General features: G+C 49.5%; 1 protein-coding gene across 1 annotated transcript in view; it reads right to left on the bottom strand.

The window, feature by feature from the left end:
- ABCA4 (ATP binding cassette subfamily A member 4) overlaps positions 1-21,239 on the bottom strand; it is a gene marked incomplete at its 5' end in the record, with an annotated part of 123,196 nt that extends 101,957 nt beyond the window's left edge. Inside the window, 6 exons of the mRNA XM_080802522.1 lie at positions 343-540; positions 4,719-4,846; positions 10,022-10,161; positions 12,106-12,247; positions 13,345-13,438; positions 21,174-21,239. Of these exons, the coding sequence (XP_080658648.1) occupies positions 343-540; positions 4,719-4,846; positions 10,022-10,161; positions 12,106-12,247; positions 13,345-13,438; positions 21,174-21,239 (768 nt within the window). The remainder of the gene's footprint in view (positions 1-342; positions 541-4,718; positions 4,847-10,021; positions 10,162-12,105; positions 12,248-13,344; positions 13,439-21,173) is intronic.
- Between the last annotated feature and the right edge of the window lie 1,202 nt (positions 21,240-22,441).

Raw genomic sequence — 22,441 nt, 5'->3', positions numbered from 1 at the left:
AAATAGTAGGACAGGCAGTCAAATCAGGCCTCCTCCTTTCCACACCGCTAGAGGCGGTGGAGAGGATTTATCCCCGCACTAGGAAGGCCTCAGACCTGCCACAACTGCATAACAAATGGTGAACCTAAAGTGACTCCTGGGTGCCTGGGCCACTGCTCTAAAAATATTATCGGTAAAGATTCCTTGGGTCTTTGGAGCCTGGAGCTTCCTCAAGAACTGTCTTGAACACCAGGCTCATGCCCTCCTGACCGTCAATTCACGAGTCCCCGATGACCTGCCACCAGATCGCCCTGCACCCAAGAATTACCTTCCAAGGGGTAAGCAGCTAAATACCTCCCTTACCACACGGAAGAGCTTGAAGAAGTCCACGTTGGCATACAGAGTGTCTTCCACCCACTGCAGGGTGCCCTGGGAGAGGGAGCACATGGCGTCACGCACTGTCTGTGCCCCATGGCGCTGGCTAAAGATTATGAAGCGTCTCAGGAGAGTCTCACTGCAGGCGATGTCCTTCAGCATCAGGTCTGGGACTCCATGAGCAAACTGCAGGGAGGAGAAGCAACACTGGAAACCTCCCTGGGTAGGAGAATCCCAGCTACCCCAAAGATGGCCACATCCTAACCCATAGATGCTATGAATGCATTATGTTGGAGGGCAAGGGGAATTTGGATTGCAGATGAAATTGAGGGTCCGAATCAGTCAACTTGAAGATGAAGAGGTTATTTTGGATTATCTAGGTGGGCCCAATGTGATCACAAGGGGTTTTTGTTTTGTTTTAAAGCTGGTGGAAGAGGAAGTAAGAAGAAAAATTGTCAAAGTAATGTGACATGAGAAAGACTTGATTGGCCACTGTGGGCCTTGAAGATGAAAGGAGGCCACCAGCCAAAGAGCGTGGAGAGTCTCTGGAAACTGGAAATGGATTTCCCTCTGGATCCCCCAGGAAGAAATGAAGCTCTGCCAACACCTGGACTTTCAGACTTCCGATCTCCAGAACCATAGAGAATACATTTGTGTTGTTTTAAGCCACTAAGTTTGTGGTGGTTTCTTACAGCAGTCACAGCAAATTAACACACTCCCTAGCCTCATTTCATCAGAGAGCCACTTAAAATATGAACCTTCTGTTCTTAGCATAATGCTAAGGTACCAACAGGACCTTTCCCCCTGAGGCTAAGGACAGGGAGTGGCTAGAATGGATTTAGAGTGATGGCAAATGACCAGCCCCCATTCTACTTTCTCAACAGATTTAACCAATAAAAATCCTGGACACCCAGTTAAATTTAAATTTCAGATAAACAATGAACAGCTTTTAGTACAGGTATGTCCCAAATAGGGTCCAAATTAGACATACTTATGCTAAAAATTATTCATTTATCTGAAATGCAACCAAAGTGGGTATCCTGTATTTATTGGGTGACACCCAACTGCTGGCTAGCACAACCTCTAGCTCCTGTGGAGCTCGTGGACAATCACTCTTGGACTGAATCACAGTCCCCATGATGGCCTCAGAGACCAAGGATGCCACAACCCTAGCCAGAGATCCTTGGCCACCTAGTATAGTAACTGGCCTCCTAGAGTCTTGGACTCCCAGCCCCCAAGTACCATGAACAGGTTCATGGCCTTCCCTGGCCTCTGTAGTCTCCCCAGGGCTTCCGATGACACAGTTCTCAGGGTGACCCCGATGACCCCACCCCCACCTCCCACTAAATGAGGTCACGGCTGACACTGGGTTGGTGTGGACTCCATCAGTCTCAGGGACTGTAACCAAGCTCACGTTCCAATAGAGCTTTCCTGTTTTGGCCAAACATTGCTTCACAGCCCCAACCCTAATCTTGGCGTCTAAAACATTCTGAGGTGGAGGGAATCAATGAGCTCACTTTGTCCAAACCTCGAATATTCTAGGGGAGAAAAGTGATGGAGGAGAAATTACACAGCAGGCTAGTGGGAAAGCTGGAATATCATGAAGGTCCCAGCTCCTTCTTTCCCAAAGTGACTCATTCATTCAATGCCTATTCACTGAGTCCCATTCTGCAACGACTAGAACAGTTACAGGGGATACAGAGAAGAAGGTGAGTTTTCTGCTTTCCAAGCTGCTTACCGTCTGGCTGGACATGCAGGCATTTAAGAGTGGTAAGTGCTAAATTGAACATAGTGAAACCAGAGCACAGAAGAGGGAGTGTTAAGAACAGCCAGTGTTTTTCCAATGTTTCCTGTGTGCCAGGCACTGTTTTTGTGCTTTACATATATTAATTTTTTTTGACCCCCATAACAATCATAGGCACTTTTACTGTTGCCATTTTATAAATGAGGACACAGAGGCACAGAGTGGTTGTTTAACTTGCTCAAGGTCACACAGTTAACTGTGTGGCCTTGCTGAGATTTGAACCCAGAGCTGTGCTTCATCACTACCCATTAGCTCTTTGCTGAGTAGGGAAGTGGGAGTGGGCAAAACAAAGAAGGGAGGGTTTATGAATGATTTCACCAGGGAGGCAACACTTGAGCTGGGCCTTGAAGCAAGTCCAGGAGTTTCAAGGCTGGGCTTAGGGGGTGGAGTGAGTGATGAGCCAAACAACTATTCCACTCTCATCGTCTAACAATTTCCTAGATGGGGAGAAGGGGATCTCCGGTACCAGGCAGAGAGGACCCCGGAGGGGCATGCAGTCCTGACGAAGAACAAAATCCCATGTTTGCTGAGACTAACCAGAGAGCTGTAAGCCCCATATGGCTATTTAAGTTTAATCAACATTAAATAAAATTTAAAATTCAGTTCCTCAGCTACTGTGGCTAACAGTGGAAGCCACTATGGAAATGGCTAACTGCCGGGCTTGAAAAAGGTGAGCCCCCTCCATCGTGGAGGAAAATGGTGGTGGACGGTGCTCATAAGGAGTGGCACAACTGGATAGAGGCCTGAGACAGAGATGGGGAGGCAGGTGCAGCTGGCGACCATGCTGAGAAGCAGGGAGGCATAGGGCCCCGAGGGAGCTGAGACAACAGGACCAGCCTCTTCCAGCAGCAGGAGCTCTGTGCTTCCTCTTAAGCTTTGACATTTGCTAATCAGGGAAGCACCAGCTAATCAGAGGGAGCAACCCTACACAATAGCACAGCCAGTGACACTGGCCCCTTCCCCCCACGTGAAAGGCTCAGCTATGATGCCAACAGCACAGCAACTAGAGACCCAAATGTCCTGTCAGTGAGGAGCTGGAAAGAAATTTCCCCTAAATTCCTGCCCTTATCTCCATCTCCCTTTTATTACCAACTGGAAGTCATCACAGGCATTTCCAGGACTTGAGTTTTATGAGCTAAGAGAAAGCAAAGCAGAGAATGAGCTGTGGATGCTGGCCCACCAATCCCCCGCCCTGCCCCCACCCAGGTGGGAGTGGGAGGGAGAGTGGAGCAGGGCAGCCAGGTCTGAGTTCAAGGGCCTGGGCAGTGCAGGCCCTGCTCTTCAAAGGCTCTGACACACTGTCTCAGGGCTGACCCTCAGTTCCCCTCGTGTGGTTTCAGGGAAAACCTCACAGTCTAAGAAGCCAGAAAAGCAGGTATGGGTTTCTTCATCACGCTGCAGGGGACCAGCCTGAAAACCCCTTTGGACAGAGCCAGCCCTGCCCAGGCGTCTGGGGTACCCCCTCCCTCCTCTGTGTGCAGACTTTTATCTCAGTACTGACACAGGCCCTGAAATTCTCTGTTTATGTCTCAGTCTCCTCTGGAGTCTGGAGGAGGTGCAGACCTGGCCAGGAGAGGCGGGAGAGGTGTCTGCACTATTGGGCCCCTGCTTATCTTGCATTCTCACTTTGTTCATCACGCCAGAAACCCGCATGCCCAGGAGGCTGGGCAGGAGCCTCTGAGGCCCAGAACTTCCACAGATGGGGAAAGTCATGTATTAGGGCTTTTAAAAACACTCTGGATACATATAGGAGATTATGAAATGCATGAGGCAGATTTTGGGGGGCATGGGTCAGAGAGTGCAGTGGGGACAGAAGAAGGAGCTTGCCAGGCACTGAGAAGAAAACGTGCAGGCAATCAGAGGTCTGTAGCCAGGGGAAGATCAGCTCCATGCACTCACACACTGCGCACGCGCGGCCCATTTCTCACCCTGAAACTCTCCTCTCCCAGCGCTTCCCACCGCTGCCTTCTGCTTAGGCAGGTGGGCTAGGATACCATCTCAGCAGGAAGGCCTTCCCTGACCATCTCATTTCAGTCTGCCCCCATCCCATGCCTCCTAGACCCTCCCTAACACCCAGCCCTGCCAGATTTTCCTCTCAGCACCTATCTTGACCCGGAAATGCTCCGTACATATCTTTGCTTATTTGATGATCACCTGTTGTTCCCGCAGGACTGTAAGCTCCCAGAGTCAAGGGTTTGCCTATGTTGTTCACACTGTATTTTAGTACCTAGAAGGTCCCTGAATATTTGATGAATACGTGAGTAAACCTCAGTTTCCTCGGTTCTAAGAGAATTCCGAGCCACGTGTTCTCCGAGGTTCTTTCCAGTTATACAAATCCAAGCTGTTTGAAGTGCTGCCAGGATGGGCTGCTTCATAATCCTATGCCAGGAAGGCTCGTTATTTCAAGTGACCCCCCCCCCAGGTATTTTTCTGAATATTTGGAACAAATCATGGATCTTGAACATGAAAGGAAGAAGGAAAAATAAAGCAAGGTCTCCCCTGCTTTTTCTCAGGCTCAGGGCTCACCCCTCCCCTCCAAGGATCAGTGATATCCACCTACCTGTTCTGGACGAACTTGGGAGTTGACCAGAAGGTAGACAACTGAGTCAGACAGGCCAATGTTTCTCGTGAGAAATAGTGTCAGTGTTTCTTCATCTTTTAGGACATCCCGAATTCGTATCCCTCTTCCTGTATATGAATGAAAGAACAGCGTGTCAAATGGGGAATAAGTAAAAAAGGGGAGAACATGTAGAACATATTGGAAGCATTTCTAATCAGCTTTCAGCAGAAGGCTCTGTTCTTGGGTTCCATGGGAGCTTGGAGGTCAGGACTCTTGCCCCTAGGCTGTCACCAACACAGCCACAGCATTTACTGATGACACAGCCAGGCAAAACTTAGTGAGGAGGCACAAAAAGTGGAAGAAGTTAGCTCAGGACAGGGGAGGGGTCATCAGCTGTGTTGTAGAGTTGGTTTAGAACAGCGACTCTCAACCAAATGGGGGTGAGGAAGTACAGTGGGGTAATTTCGTCTCCCTTGGGAACATTTGTCAATGTCTGAAGACATTTTTGGGTGCTGCAACTGGGGAGGTGCTACTGGGTAGAGGCCAGGGATGCTGGTAATACATCCACAATGGACAGAATAACTCCCTCCCCATTACAAAACAAAGAACCATCTGGTCCAAAATATCATTAGTGTTAAGGTTGAAAAAGCCTAGTGTAGAATGAGAGGACATACATGCTGTGTCCACACTGTATTGTTGTGGGGTAAAGGGCTCTTCCTGGCATTTCTGTCATCTCAGCTAAGACTCTAAGCTTGGGGTATTGACATAGACTAGGAGAAAGGGGCCTGTTCGGGGCAAGAAAAGCTTTAGGAGGGAAAGAGGAGATGGTCTATTGCCTGGACTTATAATTTTGTGCCTTGATCAGTCCCAGTCACATTCTCCCTGGCTTTCCTCGGGACATACTAAAAGCAGAAATTTTTTATAAGGAGGCATAAAGGACTCCTAGCTGTTAAGGTGACCCCACAGCAAGTGATTGAATGCTTTGTGTCTGTACTTTGCACACCTCACAGGGATATTATGAGGGTGACTTGGGCTAAGGACTGTGAAGTGGCCAACTCCCAGGCCTGAAAACATGGGCCCCCTCCATAGATGCTTGTTCTGATTGTATTACTATTTTGACACCTCCCAGGAGCTTCACCCCCAGGATACCCATCTCCGCTGCCTGCTTACAGGGCCAACACTCCACCTCAAGTGGGCCACTGCCACAGTTCACGGGGTGCTGGCCAGCAAAGATGCTTATAGGCCCAGATACTTAGGAAATCATTTCAACATTAAGGAAAAACATCTGGGTTTCATGAAAGTGCCCATGTGTACATCCCAACTCCCCCAGGAGCCTGGCTGACTACTTACCTCTTAGTTCTCCTTTGTCTAACTCTAATTATCCAGTGCTCCTGCTCCTTCCTGCTCCTAATACCCCAGCACCCCATCTTCTCTCCCCCAAATTCTCTCTCTCACCAGGCAGCCAAGAGGCCTTCCTACTCCCCTGAGTGCTTGACAGCCTTCCCTTGTTTTCAGGTTGTGTGTTTCCCTGAAGGGCCTGGTCCAGATAGAGGTTGCTGCTCATTTCCTCCTCAAAGGGGGTGGGTCAAGCCAGGGACCTGCCCATGTAGCTAGGGCAGGGACAACAAGCCCTGAGTCTCCACTTCACGACAGACTCTGGGGAGTTGTGCTACCAGCCAGTGTTACCACCTCTCCCACGGGAAAAGCCCAAAGTCTTCTGGGAAACCAGAATATAGGAGGGATCCCAGGAGCAGGAGGGGGTCTGAAAGGGGCTGCTCTATTTTATTCTTGCCTTCCCCTTCTTCTGATAACATAAGTCTTGTCATCTTCCAAACCCAGCTCCCTTTCTTCCTTCCGCTGGACCCCAGCTCGGTCGTTCTTCTTTCTCGCAATCACTTCTTCATAGTCAGCATCATGTCCTACACTGGCCTCAGTGGCACCCTGGACACACACACACACACACACACACACACACACACACAAACACACACGAGTCTCTGGAGAGGAGGGGGCTAAGGACCCTGCCTTCATTTTACCCCTCATCATACTAGCAATGCTGGGCGGACAGAGGTAAGCCCTTGAGGACACCTCTCTCTGACACGCAGCATGAGAGCCTGACCTGGAACCAGGGCCTCGACGAACACCTGTGGAATGACAGGGGGCACCCAATAAATACTTGTGGTTGTGACCTGAGAGTCAGCAACCCATTTGACTGTTTGTCAATTCGTTATTCTTTAACTCACTCGCCTGACCTTGCCTAAGAATATCTTGCTGGGGAGGGAAGCCATTCCCCCCACCCTCACCCAGGTGACCGGGCTGCTGTGGCCCTAGGGGGGAAGGGGCAGGAGTGTGGTGGTTCCACAGAGAGGGGTGGGGGTCGCCCTGTAGTGAGAGTGTGGGGCCCAAGATGTAAGAGGTGGCTGATACCAGACAGAGGCTCCACTAGACTCCCGAGGGAGAAATGTGAACTGGGGGCCTGAAGAAAGAAAAATAAATTTTGTTTAAAATGTGGTTCTTCTTGTTTGCTTCCATGGGAAGACGTTGGGGGAGGGGGCCGCTGAGGCCCGCGGAGCCAAGGGGATCTGAGGGTTGGGGTGGGAGAGAAGCCAGGAGAACGTGTGGGGCTCGTGGGAAGAAGGTGTCTGAAGATGATTGAGAGACCACAGTGCTTGCTTGGGGCTGAGAGGGGAGGGGGCTTCACGTCTGGTGTTTTACCATTAATCCTCCCCTGGGGAGAATGCTGTACAACAGGTTTGCTAGGAAAAGAAAAGGCCACCTGGGTCAGCCATCGGCATACTTTCCCAGGTGACTGGAAACTGACAGGCAAAAGCACATACCAATGACAGCTGCCCACCTCGTTCTCCAAGGCTTTACCCTCCACTGGGCTTTGGGCTGAGGATTCCAGTGTTGACAGTGAGCAAGTCCCCAAGTGACCCTGGGATGGACCATGAAATAGTCTGCCATCCTGATGGTGGATACTTGGGAAATCTTAGATGCCTGGCCTAGAATTCCTTCAGAGACTTTGGGGATGGCCCTCTGTCCCCTCTTATGGCCACCAAGGTCAGGGGTGCTGTGGAATCTTTGTTTCCGGCCCCCAGATTCCTTTGGGGAGCCTTGGCTGACCTTTTCCCACCCTGTCTCTCCAGACCTCTGAAGCTGCTCTGCTTTAGAGAACTTCCCCCCACAGACTGAAGGCCAGCAGAAGGAACCACCTGTATGCCAATTCAAAACTAGTCCTGTGTTGAGGTTGGGAAGCTGTGACTTTGGTTCTCATATACACACTGTAAAGACCACAGAGAAATTGTGGTTTGAAATGATTTCCTTTACATGTCCTCCCAGCTGGACTCCATCTGACAATGAGACAACAAAACGAAATGTCTGCCTCATTCCAGATCCCACAGGATGAATGAGGTAGGCAATCACTCCGGGGGTTAGACAGGCCACATTCTCATCTGCTTCTTTAATCCTGGAAAACAGTGCTTTCTGGTTGCTGCCTCTCCCCTGTTTCTCTTACTACGAAAATTCTGTTTGTGCTCACGCCTTAGAAGGTCCTCCAGCTTGAGCTGAGTAAACTCTTTTATCCAGGGCAGCAAAGAAGGTCATGTTTATAATCTGGTTTGTAGAATATTACTACCTAAAGTCCAGGTGTTACTATTTTGGAGAGAATTAAAATGTAATGAAGTCATCTCAACGTGCTCTCTGAACATACTCCTGTCCTTCATTGCTCCCATAGGGAGAGAATGGAAAAGGTGGTCAGATGGGAAGAGGATAATATTTTCCTAAGGATAATTGCCCCTCTCGACTGTTCTGTTCTCTTGAAGCCCCCCCTACATCCCTCCACCACCCTCCCCAAGGTGTGGTCAATGTTCTCTCTGTCCTTCCACCTCTGCTTTGGGAGCCCTCGGCATGGGTACCCGCTCCGATCCATCTCTCTAGCTGCGTGGGTGAGGACCCCTGGAGGGCTGATTCCTACCATTCTCCCACTTCTCTTGTTCAGAACCCTGAACAGGAACCATTCTATCCAGTCCCTCCGTCCCTTTGGTAGACCTCTTGCTCATCCCCATCATCCTCTGAGGACATCCTGAGAGTCCCCGCTGCCCATCCCGAGAGTCCCCCCTGCCCAGGACCTCTTCACTGCTTCTGAGCTGCAAGCCTTCACAGTCTTCCCCCACTGGTGGTCACGTCTCCCCTGCAGGACTGCAGAGACCCCTAGATTTCTGGCGGGGCTTTCTCCCTCCCGGTTGCTCATGTGCCCTCCTGGGGATGGTGGAGGGTTAGTGGGGGGAGGCTTCCAGCTCGTGCCCAAGCCTCTGCCACGTCCAGCCCTCACTGCTCCTGAGCCCAAGTGACAGTCCTGCCCTGGTAACCATCTCCCCTACCTGCCCACACAAACAGTTTCCCAACAGCCTGGCTTCTTGGTCCCTCGGTCTTCTCATCAGCTCAACCTTCACTTCCGCCCTGCTTCAGCCACCCCAGCCATACCCAGGGGCTCCTTCTCCCTGCTCCTGCCTACCTCTGAAATCCTGGATCTGCAGAGCTCACTCTTTGACCACAGTCATCAAGCCCCCCATCTTGCTCAGCACACTGGTCCTTAAACAGGACTGTGGAACTCCCAGGGGCCTCTGTTCCCTTGTCCCCTGATCTTCCCCAGGCCATTTCAGTACTTCTGGTTTCCCCATCCATCCTTTTGCAGCCTGGACCCGATGCCTGTTTTCCAGTCACCACCCTCAAGTCCTTGCCTCCTGGACCTTCTTCAGTATCTCTCTAAAACCTCCAGCCCTGTATCATCTTCCTCTACACCTGCTGTGCCTCAGGGCCCGGGAGGCTGAATATCTCCGGAAGAAATGGAATGATCGTGCATATTTACACCATGATAAACATACCCATTCTGACCTCTCTGGCCCCTAACTTGGCATTGCTTCCATGCAGTCCTGGTTAGCTCACTCTCTAGTGCTCCATGAAAATACTCCCACAACTTTCCCTTTACCCTTTTCCTCCTGCTTCCAGAATTAACCTAGCCTCATCCTTCCCAGAGTGCAACCACTCCAGCATTCTCCTTTCTGAGTCTAGACTTGCCTGGAACAAGAACTTTCCTGCCCTCCTCAACTTCCTAAGTCTTAAGCTGATAGAAAGAGGAGTCCTCACCAAGGTGAGCTTCATGCCACCTCTAGAGCCCTTCCTTCCTGCCACCTCTAGTATCTTTCCCCACCAGATCTCCTTCTCTTTCCTGTGCCTTTGGTCTCTCTGACAGGTGAGGCAAGGGAGAGGCAAGTGATGGATGAGAAGGCGCAAGCCCAGCATACCCGCGACTCTCTCGGGGTGAGTCCGGAGGGTGTCCATGAGTTGAGACAAGGTTTGAAGTTCCTTCCAAACATGGCCAAGGTTCTGCCTCTCTGGTGCCTTCATGATGAGTTCTTGAAAATCTCTAAACACCCTCGCCAAGCTGTAAGAAAGACAAAGCTTCATTAGCAAAGATATTGTCATTTTCATAATAGTAATAATACTGCTTGCTGGTTTTTGAGACCCCACATACTTGCCCTAGCTATGACATTACGTATCCTTTTAATACCACCAAGACCAAAGGAGAAAAGGCTCTTTCAACTTCATTGTACAAACAGGCTAATAGGGCTGGTGAGCATTTCGTTCAGTTTTCCAGCTTCAGCAGGGCCAAGTCACCTCCTAACCCCATGCTCTAAGTCTCTCCCGCCCAGAGAAGCCTTCAGCGGGATGACATTCGAAGATGGTACTGGAGGTTCTTCCCAGAGGTTGAAACTTCTCTGAGAAGTTTGAATGCCAGCCATTCATAGGCATGAACAGTCATGCTTAATCCACATGTTCCTCCCTATAAGTGGGCACCCACACACCCATACACACTCACACGCCCTCTGCCATGGCTGACCGGGCAAGGAAAATGAAGTTGAACCCATCGTCTCTGTTCCCAGGAATTTGAATGGTATTGAAAGATGTCCTTCCAGTTGCCCAAGGCAAGGTGCTCTAAACTGGGCAACCAGAGCCAGCATGGGCATTGAGAAGCTGGGACATTGGTCGTGGAGAGAGGTAAATACAGCTGTTGTCCAGACAAAGGGACAGAGGCTGAACCCTGCAGGCCCAGAGAGGAGAGAGCAGGTCCGCGGCCATCCAGCTCCTGTCTCACTCCTCCTGAGGCCTGCCTGGCTTCCCCTGGCTTTGCAAGAAGATCTAGTGTCCATATCATCTATCTCCCTCTAGGGCTACAGCTTGTTGGAATGTGCTTGCAGGCAAAAGAGCCTTGAATAAGCCAGTATTTCCCCTATAATGAGGGTGCGAAATGTGAAACCTGGATTTCCTGGTTCTAATGCTGAGTACAGATGGAGTCAGAAGCCGACCTTCCCCAACTCCCTCAGGTTCTAGACACCACTAGTGCCAGTCCTTCCAAAGCCCCAGCTAGCCCCCACTGAGGTGTCTTTCAGGCTCCCTGATCCCTTTGGGCGACCCCACGCCATCTCTATGGATGGGGAAGTGTTCCTTCTCAAACCCCTCGAGGGGACTCAAGCTGAAGTTAGAGATTGCAAGTTAGAGCCTCCAGGAAGTGTTTGCAGCCCTGCACTCCCAGCTAAAATGTCACCTTCCCGACAGTCTCAGGAAGACAGATGCTCCCTCTTCCATCTTTTTATATTCCAAAGATTGGCAAACAGATACGTATTACAGGCTTACAGGGCATAAGTCTCTATCAGGACTACCCTACTCTGCCATGATAGGGTAAAAGCAATCATAGTTTGCTCCCAGTGGGGAAAGCTACCTCTGAGCATGGGGCTGACTTGTCAAGTGTCCCTTTTCTTGAGTCAAATGCAGGTTTGTCCCAGAGGAATTATATGCAGAGCTACTTTAAGGAAAAAAAAAAAACAAAAACAAAAACAAAACTGGAGTAACCCAGTGTCTTGTTTCCATCTGACCTGGTGTTTATATAAGCACAGTGAAGCCCACTCCCAAACGAGCCTTGTTGATGTCCCTCAGGTAAACTCAAGATCAGCCCAGGGGGTGAAGGATGACCCTGTGCACATCCTTGAGCCTCTGTCTCTAGGACATGCTCACATCATGTCCTCTCACCTCCTGCTGTGAAAGGGAATTCCAAAGATAGACTCTCTTCTTATGGGATTTGACTTAAAAATAGACCCCAGAGGAGAGATCATTAACCTGGAGTCCTCAAGTACCCAGGAATCTTATGCACAATGTAATGCTTTGTGTGTGTGTGTGTGTGTGTGTGTGTGTGTGTGTGTGTGTTTCCATTTTGTGGAGAAGAGGGGCCATCGGTTTTCATCAGCTTCTAGGAATGGTCTTTAACCACCCCTAGGTTTAGAACCAATGCCCTCAAGCCCTATCCTAAGATTTGGGGCATCTCAATACTTACATGGAGTTGTTATAGTTTGACACAGTTCCAGGAGATTCTCCCGGGGTGGGACTTTGAAAACAAGGATTGTTCACATTGCAGAATATCCCCTGGAGCCACGGCAACATTCCTGCTGAGGGCATCGCCTTGTTGGGAAAATGGCCTTGAAGACAGGAAATGAAGACAAGGAGTTACTTATGGAAACCATGCGGGATGCTGCTTCTAGTTGCTGGGACTCTGCAGGAAGGGGCCCAGCCCTCAGGGGTTTTCTTTTATTCATCAACATTTAAGAAGCAGGAGCATCTAATATATGCCAGGCCATGTGCCCAGTGCCAGAGACAGGGTCTCTCCTCTCAAGCTCCCCATGCAGTGGGGTGATGGACAATTGATGGAGGCATGGAGGGCAGCACAGAGGGGGAATAGAGGGGGGTATGGTGGAAGGATGTTAGCTCAAGATGGCTCCACAACATTGCTCAGATGCTTTAGGAAGTGAGGTTCACCTGCTCCTTCCACAACTGTTTTTATGAGCACATACCCCAAGCACACAAGAAGGTTGCAAGTTATGGGCTCCTTTAGCATTGGGGGTGGGGGGGATGATGGGTTGTGGAGAAGAGGGGGCAGGAGGAACAAGGTAAATAAGCAAAAGTTTGATAGACAGGAGACTGATTCAGAACTTGGGACTTAAAACTCATGAACAAGAGGGAGAAGAGTAAAAATAGGGCACTGAGAATTTTCGTATTGTTTCTGAGGTCTGCACATCAGCTACCTAGAGGGAGAAGATGTCATCCTCACTGGAAACCAGGAGCAGAGACTAAAAGAGGCATTCACAGGCTCATCCCAGGTCCCAGGATACTTCTGGGATCCAAGAAATAATATGTTACTACACATGGCTGTGTACTACCCCTTCTCATTTTTGTCTAGCACTGTATATATCAATTCCCTATATTGGTCTCCAGAATATTCTAGGGAACCCATTTAAAATATGCTCCGTTTAAAACAAGTAAGAGTTTAGGTATAGAAAAAAAAAAAAAGAATCAACAAAAACAAAAACTAATTTCACAATTCTCCAGTAACCACATACAAGTATTTGCAAAGATGTAGGATTAAAAAGTTCATTTGTATCATGCCGATGAATCTGTTTTCTGCACTGGAGGCATGAAATGAAGATAAGTAGATCCAATCCTGGCACCCCAAACCCCTAAGACCTTTCTAAATGAAAGGTTTGCCAGGGCTCCCTGCTTCTGCCCGCTTCATGCTTACATTCATGTTGGCTGTAGAGTGGGTTGATGTTCCTTAACCAGATCAAGATCAGAAATAAAGACAAAGGCCATGCAAGTTCCACCACAAAGCGGATCTGGAAAAACAAGACAAAAAGAAAGACCAGTGATGCTAAGAAATTACAGGAGACACACCCAGAGTGGACACTTAGCTCAGCACGTGTCTGTGCCATAGATCTTGGTTGTGGTATATTTCCTAAAGGACTTCCTTTTCTCCTTTTCTTTCTTTCTTTCTTTCTTTCTTTCTTTCTTTCTTTCTTTCTTTCTTTCTTTCTTTCTTTCTTTCTCTTTCTTCCTTTCTTTCTTTCTTTCTTTCTTTCTTTCTTTCTTCCTTTCTTTCTTTCATTCTTTCTTTCTTTCTTTCTGAAAGAGGGAGAGAGTGCTGGGGGTGGGAGGGGGAGGGGGGAGAGGACAGACAGAGGGAGAGAGAGAATCTAAGAGAATCTTAAGCGAGCTCCATGCCCTGACACAGGGCTTGATCGCATGACCCCGAGATCATGATCTGAGCCAAAATCAAGTCAGATACTTAACTGACTGAGCCACCCAAGCGCCCCAGCCTTCCTTCTCTTGTCCCATTTCCTTTACTACCCCTACCCTGATACATTAGGCTCACAAGACTTTGTGTCCATCTGGGTTCTACTCTATTTCAGGAAACTGCCTTGACAAAGGACTTTCGTCAGGGATGGAGATGTGTTCTTCAGTACTCCTCCGATGTTGCTGTGCACCTGAAAGAAGCTTCTGCTCTGTAGGGCACCAGCTCTCACTTGTCTCATGTACTCTTTCTGCCCTTCCTTACTGCCCTGCCTTCTTCTAGTTCCCACTAGACCTTGCATACGTGGTCACTGAATGAATGAGCCAAGGACTCCGAACACTGTGATCCGTAGCAAAGTCAATAAGAGTTTACCAACATCTTTCCTTGCACCATTTCTTGTTGCTTAAAGGAAGAAAGCAGGGCATACTGCGGTCAGTTTTTACAGTACTGACAGAAGCTGCTGATAACGACCTATGGTTGAAAGCCAGTACTTAAATTAGGTTCGACTCAGGAGTTTTAAGGACCCTTGATTCCAAAGGAAGAAACACTCGGTTGTTGGGGCCACACTCCATGGTGTTGCTCCTAAGGCGTGGGTTGCAGGTGTGGGAGGATTGTGCAGGAGGGCAGGGAGAAGGGGATGTGATTACGGGAATGAAATAGTTCTTCTACCCAACCCCCACTCCAGAAACCCTAGGAAGGAAACTCCTGAGATCTGAAGGAGAACTTGTGCCGCTGGCTAAGAGAGAGACTTAAGTATACCTAGACCAGCCAGGGGCCATTTGCGCAGTCTTTAACCCTTTGTCATTTCTTTCAAAGAAATGTACATAAATGCTCAGCAAAGTGGTAGACTCCATAGCAGGGACTCAGTAAATGCCTATTATTTTCCTACTAGTAGAGTTTGCTGGCTACAGAATTATTGCAAATTGTAACATAAAGTAGTGGCAGCGGGGTGGAGGGGAGATAATGCATTGAAGAAAAAACAAAAAAATGTTTAGGGCAGCTGGTGATTAAGCAGTTGTAACTTTTTACTCAATGTTTTCTTCAAAATATGTCTAGGGAAGATATGTTAGAGGAAACACACCAAAATATTATTATATATTATACATGAGGTAGATTTTCCTTAAGGCGCTCACTTTTCAGGGCTCTCCCTACACATGTTCCTGTAAGATGGCGAAACATCAGTATGGGACAATCCCATCCAGTGTTACAGGGACTGACCCCAAGCACCCTGGATAGCCACTGGAATGCTGGCTGTTCCCCCTGGGCCAGCAAATCAGAGGAGGAGGAGGGGCTGAGCCTCTTCCCCAGGGACCCTATCTCACTATTAACACTCTCTCACCCTTACCAGACCAGCACAGCTGTTCCCACAGCACCCTGCACTTCCCTTGTCTTATCACTCATCGTAAATCAGGGTCATCACTCCTTCCTGAAAATGGAACCCTCACTGATTGTGAGCTGCCTTAGGGCAGCAACCATGTCTCTCCCTGTCACTACTGTGATTCTAGCACCCTGACACAGGGCCAGCTTCACAGCAGGTGCCCCATAAATACGGCATGAGTGAGCCTTTGTGAAGGACTGGTCTAGGAGGCTCCTTGGAAAGCTGAAGGTGACGCTCAGGTCACCAACTGATTTAACAAACCGCACCCCCAGAGGCAAGTTCTGTACACTGGCCTCATGCCTTCCATCCCAGGTCCTTCTGTCCACAAGTAAGATCAGGGAGCAAGTCTGGCAAGATCACAGGGTGAGGGATAGGAGCAAGCGCTGAAACCGGAAGTCGTTCGTGCTGTCTTCACAGAGGAAGTGAGGCAACCAGTCCAGATTCCACACATCTGATTCTTCCCCTTAAGACAATTGTGTGCAACCTTGGCTTTCTCCCAAGTCAGCCTGCTTCCTTCCATGTAGCAATGTCTGTCTGGGAGTAGTCTGGTATGTCAGATGTTTGGGAATGGGAAAATCTGGGTTAAGAATCACTTTAGGGCTTGTTTCATCACCCAGGCTCAGTTTTCCTATCTGTGAAATGAGACTATTTTGTCCTTCAGTATCCCCTAAGAGTTGACTGTGTCAGTCCTGTGGGTTTTATCCGGCTCTGCTCCCTATTAACTGTATGACTTTGGGTAGCCCTGTCTAGTCACTCCACGCCTCAGGACCTCGTCTGTAAAACGAGGCTGGTACCCGAACCACCTCCCAGAGCAGAATCTGGCACAAGGTAATGTTCAGTAAACACAAGCCCTTTATTCCTGACCCACACTTCCCACAAAGACCGCGAGGACGCTGTAGGTCATGGACACGCTGTACAGGCTGAAGAAGAGGGGGTTATCATTAAAATGACCGGCAAGGTCTTAGGCCGGCCCCCCACTTGCATTCAGTTTTCCTCCCCTTCTCACTTTCTGGATTCAAGACTGCTCATTTGCCAGTTTGGAAACAGGGGGCTTCCCGAGACACTCACCACCCACTGTCCCCTGCTCCACCTGTGTGCGGGGTTGGACCGGGGGAGGAGCCCACGGAGAAAACACCCAAACCCAAGCTGGTGCACCCCCACCCCCTTCGCCATGTTCGTCACACACACTGTCCTCTACTCGCTCGTTCGTTCTTGTATTTTTGAAGCATCTGGTGTTTGCAAGGCATTGTGATTGGAAGCCCCCCTCAGTGGCAGACCAGATCAGAATTCTCGTTCCCGGGCCCGGGACGAGTGGGACCTTGCAGGTGTTCGCCTTCCCCGAATCTCTGAGTTAGGGCTGCCGTTTTCTGCCCCGAGTGCCTGCTCCTCACTTGACCACCTTCTCTGAAGGCAGCTCCCAGGCGGCTGCTGGCTGGAATCAGGCAGGGGGAGCTCAGGCCATGCCCCACATCAATTACCCGGGTTTCTCTGGGCATGGGACAACAGGTTGCTTTCTGTTTGTTTCTAACACTTTCCAGGTAATTCCAACGTGCAGCCGTGCAGCCGGGGCTGAGACCCACTGGGGTAGGTCGTCTCGGTAATCTTGGACAAACGTTTGTTGAGAGGTCAGTGTTATTGTTCTGACCCTGCAAGGGTTTGTTTTGGAGGGGCTGCATTTCACACTCCCTCCTGCACAAAGACCACGGGCCAGGCCGTTACTCTCCAGCCTGGCAGATCCTCACAGCAACCTCTCCCTGCGGCCCCCGCCCCAGTCGTGCTCTGCAGCCCCACCCCGAAGCGGCATCCTTGTCCTTGATGCTCAACTGCGCGCAGGCATACCCCAGGGAGAAATTCCACAGCGTAATTAAAAACATGTTTTCAGGGTGGCTCTGACTCCCCCCACCCTTTCCCTTTAAACATGTCTGTAACTTTAATTAAACCCAGCCAAGGCTCAGAAGGGGCCCATGGAAATTTTTTCCCCCCAAACTGGTATTTCCTTGTTCTCTCTCTCTCTCTCTCTCTTTTTTTTTTTTGGCTTCCCCTCCCCATCTTTACTACTCCATCTACACGGGGGAGGAGGGGTTGCTGGGAAGGGTAGAGTTGTGCTTGTTGTTTTAAATCTCGGCCAGCTAGATTTCCTTCCCTCCTCATCTGTTTCCAATTTAAAGGTGGGTAACTGAGGCTTGAAGCGAGCTGTTTAATTCTCCCTTCCGCACCCACAACCCAGTGAGGATTCTTGGCTGGATGAATGCAGACCCAGGACCTGGGCATGCTTGCAGCAGGCTGCCCAGCCTCCCTGCACCCTCGCTTAATGTTGGGCCCCAGCTCAGAGCCCGCAGCCGCACCAGCTCTCCAGGACATAATAGACCCCTACTCTCATGAGTCCCCAGGCCTCCCCAAACGTCCTGCACTAACATTGAAGCTGGGACAAGGGAATGACACCTGGGAGCCCCGACACTGGGAGCTTTCAGGGAAGGGAGGCACACCCAACGAACTTTATAAACCCTCCCTGGCACAGGGCCTGGCTCACAGCAAATACGGGCAGGGTGTCTCCCAACCGTGTTGGTATCTGTCCGACACGGTTGGGAGAGCTCCTGTCACTAGAAGAGCCCGTCCTATGTGGAACTCCTTGGGCAGTCTTTCATGCTCTCCAAACCCCATTTCTCTTCTGAGCCCCCAGAGCTCATCTTGGCCTCCACCCCGTGCTTCCTTCTACTCCACTGCCAAGCTCCCACCTGGTTCCGAGTTCCCTGAGAGTGGGGCTACGTCTAACTCAGCAGTCTCCTGTATGAGGTGACCAGTTTGCCAGGTCAGTTGTTAGGTTATGTGTTTTGGCCTGGTGCCATTGTTCCTAGTACCTCCTTTTACTTTCAAAACGGCCCTGGTTAGGATGATAGATTAGACAGTTACCCCGTCTTTGTAGTCTCCACAACCCCAGTGGGGGGTAATGGCCATGTCTGCCGGGCCCATTGGTCACTAACCTTCACTGAAGCCTCACTGACCACATCAGTCCACACGGGGACACTAGTAGGAGCTCTCTCATGGACCTGAGGTGATGGTTCAGTGCCAGACACTTAGTAATAAGTGTTAATGGAGGAAGAAAAGAAAAAGGAAGGAGGAATGCAGAGATGTAAAGATTTTCATCTTACGCCCTCAGGGACTGGGAGAAGAGGAATGGGGAAATTTGGTATCTGTTTTGCCCTTGTTCACAATAGTGAATACCCCAAACCATGGAAGTTTGAGAAGTTAAAAACCTAAGAGCTGAGTTACGGGTTAGGTGTGTTGTACTTTCTTGAGAGTCACCATTTTGTTAAGGCAAAACCTTCCAGAAGAACCAAAAGCTTAGGGAAGGAGCCACGGACCGCTGTCATACTGCTGGGGGCTGTGGAAGATGCTTCCATCTTTCTCAGACACCCTGGTCATTCCCAGGATATAGTGGCAGTGGGCAAATTGGCCGGAGGCACACCAGACAGAGATCTCAAACTGCAAGCCAGCAGGATGGCATCAAATGAATGTCAGCCTAGACCAGGTCTAGTTCTGGGAGCTTCCCTTAGCCAGCGTTCTCAGCTGGAGCAGTCCTGTCTCACCATAGAGAGGCTGGCAACGTGTTCCCCCTGGGAGCACACTCTGGGAAAGACGGAGTCCCTGAACGGGGAACATTGGCCAACACCAGGGAAAGGGAGCAGGGGCGGTGAGGGCCTCTGAGTTAAACACTGTCTTTGAAAATAGGGTCATTCTCTGTGATAGCAACATGCTTGCCACAGAAATGGAATCATGTCATCAGGTAAAGTCCCCAAGGATATTGTTTGAGGGCTGCAAAGAGCACATTGAGAGTAGAACTAAGTGAGAATCTTAATTTCTTATGGGAAAGAGAGAAAGAAATAGTTGCAGATTGGATTCTCCTTGGCATTTCACAGACTCTAAACGCAATGCGGACAAGGACTAAGCTTGTTTTGTTTGCCCTTGGGTACCTAGGACCTGGCACAGTGTCTAGTGATTATTAAGTATTTGTTGATTGAAGGGACACATTAATAAATACATGAACTTAATAGTGAATCTTGTTTAGCTTTTATCTATTTTCATTCAGGAAGGGAAGCTCTCGGAAGCAAGGATGGAGCCTCTGATGACTGTTCGCACTTGGCTCCTGAGGGAGACAAATAACTTCAACGCTAATTTGAAAATCAGAGTAACTTTGACAAGGAAAGCAGCCTGAGGACAGCAGTGTTTCCCATGTCTGAGGGGGTCCTGACTTGGCTTCCCTCTGTAGCCTCCCTAAGTCCTGTCCCAGTGACACACAGCAGAAAGGACCAACCATCTGTGCACATGGTTTGATTATGTCCTTTGCTATTTGCTCTTTTCTGGGCTAATTATTAAGCTATTGTCCCTTCACTCCAAACGTAGCCAGGGTCCCTCTTCATGGGTCTGGGTGGGAGACCCAAACAGCAGCCTGACTGTGCCCCTCCCCCACAGGTCTGAGTTATGTTTCCACCAACATCTCCTCTGTGTTTCCAAGTGCTAGGAGTTCCATATTCTTCCCTTGGTTCCCTCAACTCTGGGGATGGAAGCCACATCCTACAATGGCTGCCTCCATGATCCTTGTCCTCTTTCACAGTGACTAGCCTTGTACTTAGCTAACACCTTTTTATTCTCCCGATTCTCTCTGACTGAACCCTGACCGAGACACTCCAGCACAGGCCTTCAGATGCTCCACTCCTTGGCCCCCTTCTTCCCTAACATTTTTTCCAACGCCCAGGAAAACCCTTTCCTGCCTGCATAAACCCATCTCAAATCGAGGCTTTGAACAAATCCATTCTCCTCATCCTCACAGCCAATCTTCCTCCGTGTCCTCCTTCCAAAAATCTCCCAGCCTTGCCTGCCTCCTATCTGTCTAATCTCAGCTCTACTCACCCCTCATTCCTTCTCTCCCCGCCTTTTTTCTTTCGGCATCTTTAGCCATTTGGTGTCATTTAGTGTTTGCAAGACTGCAAGGCTGCAGCAAATTGTACGTTTCCATATAGTCACATATTCACTCTTCACCCCTTTCCAGAAAAAAATTAGAAGACCATTGGCATTTGTATGTACCCTCTTGGGGTCCTCTGCTCACTTGTGCCTCTTGCCGGAATTTCTCGGGGGGTATTTGGTACATTTATTGCTCTTAGTCTCAAAACCCTTCAGGTTTCCCCAGCCAGACTAGAAATGAGTCCAGGGTAGAATCTGTGTCCTTTTGCTTTTACATCCCTGGTCCAGCCCAGCCATTATCTCTGCTCCCTGAAAGGACTCAGTTAAACAAACGTCTTGCTGATTGATAAGTTATTGTAGCTCACTGAATTTAAGACACCATCAATTGTAGTTTTTTTTGGACAAAGAAAGAAACAGACATGTCTAGTTAAACTGTCACCTGAATACGAGCTGCAGACCTATGTCAGAAATGTGAAAATGTGGAAAGCCAGTGTACCTCACAGAATCAATGAAACACAGTGTTATTGGTCTAGGAGGCTCTTTGAGAGTTTTGTTTTCCTTTGAACCCGTTCTTCGTTCTTCGGGGCTTAGGATCTTCCCACAGCACCGTTCGGATGCTCAAGGGTTTGTGGGCTGGACTGGCGGGTTTCAAAACCAGGCGATGGGGGGAAGGGAGGGCCAGGCAACAGGTTCACATGCAGGAGGGGGAAAGAAGAGTATATACTGTGGCCGTGCTGGGCTGCAAATGGAAAGTGTCCATCTCTGGACAGAGAAACAGGTCTTCCTGCGAAGGACACTTGTCGGAGCAGTTCACGGAGCAGCCACCTAACCTTTCCTTTAGAGCTAAATAGCAAGGAGCCCAGTGAGAGAGCTTGCCTTCCCCACCCCCACCCTGCTGATTTTCTCCACACCTCACTCTGAGATCGCAGACTGCACTTGTTACCTTTTGCCTTTTCCTCAGGGTCCAGTTCTTCCAGAGCAAGAGCTGGATCTGTCTCACAAAGCCCATGCTTGGGGGCCGCACGAGTAGGAGATCCCTCGGAGCCCTCCGTCTGTGGAGGGACAGCGACCGACATAAATGGCGCTCAGGGCACCTCTGGCTTGGGCTGCTGTGTCCTTCTCCGGGTGATTAAAGGCTCATTTCCCCCTTCAAAGCATAATCCCTTTTAATTCACGTAAGCCCTTTGTTGAGGAAAGCAGGCTGCCACTCTGTTGGCTCCTTCTTAGGAAGAGAAAGAGAAAGTGAAGACCTGAGTTGCTGGGCACTTGGCAAATGGAGGTGGGGGGCATTTCATGGGGAACCGAGGGAAGCATGAGACCCCATACAAAGGGACAGAAGCTATGAGAAATTCGAGCCGTGTGGGGACCCTGGCTTCGGTGGGTCCTCAGGCAAAGGCTCCCAGGCGAGGAGCAGAGATCAGGCTGAAATCTCACCTGCTTCTGCCCACCGAAACGTGGGCCCTGCTAGAGGACTGCATCTCAGAAAAAGAGAGCCTTTTTCTTTTCACAAAGGGGCCTTCTGCTCGCCAAATGATGTGATGCGAGTGTGAGGTGGCCTCCACCCAGAGCAGCGCCATAGGGGCGGGCAGAGCCCCGAGGCTGTGGACCCCATCACTGGAGAAATCTGATCTGCAGGAAAAGGGAATGAAGGGAATGCACAGAGAGGCTGAGGCAGAGGGCCCGAGTCCCAGCTGTGGCCTTGTCCCCGTTTCCAGCTGTCCTTGGGACACAGCTGCTCCCCTGCTCTTCTTTCAGACAATTTAGATGTAAGTTACCCCCAATCCTTACAGTAAAATCCCCCTTTGCCTAAATTAGCTCATGCAACTCCTATCAATTGCAACCAAAAGATTCCTGCCTGTTGTGAGTTATCTTAATCAAGGAGAGGATCTGATCTGGACCAACTGACATTGGGCCCAAAATATTATTTGCAGCCTATTGAAATGTATGTGAATACAATTTCTCGGTAGGGACATGACTGCAATATTAACACAAGTAGAAACCTCAAAAGTGTTGCAGCAAAGTTTAAAAGAGAAGAACTATACTGTCACAAGCATCTTTTAAGGAAGCAGAAGAACTCCAACATATTCAATATTGTCAGTCCCTGTGTCTATTAGGAAAGGGTTGACAATGTTTTAAAACATGTGAAACCATGTCAAGGCAGAACAAGTGGGAAGATGTGTGGCTGGTTTAAAACACATCATTCATTAGACA

Source organism: Martes martes (genome assembly GCF_963455335.1).
Source record: "Martes martes genome assembly, chromosome: 4".
Classification (NCBI taxonomy): domain Eukaryota; kingdom Metazoa; phylum Chordata; class Mammalia; order Carnivora; family Mustelidae; genus Martes; species Martes martes.
The sequence above is the reverse complement of the archived record's forward strand: the minus strand, read 5'-3'. Positions and strand labels throughout refer to the sequence as shown.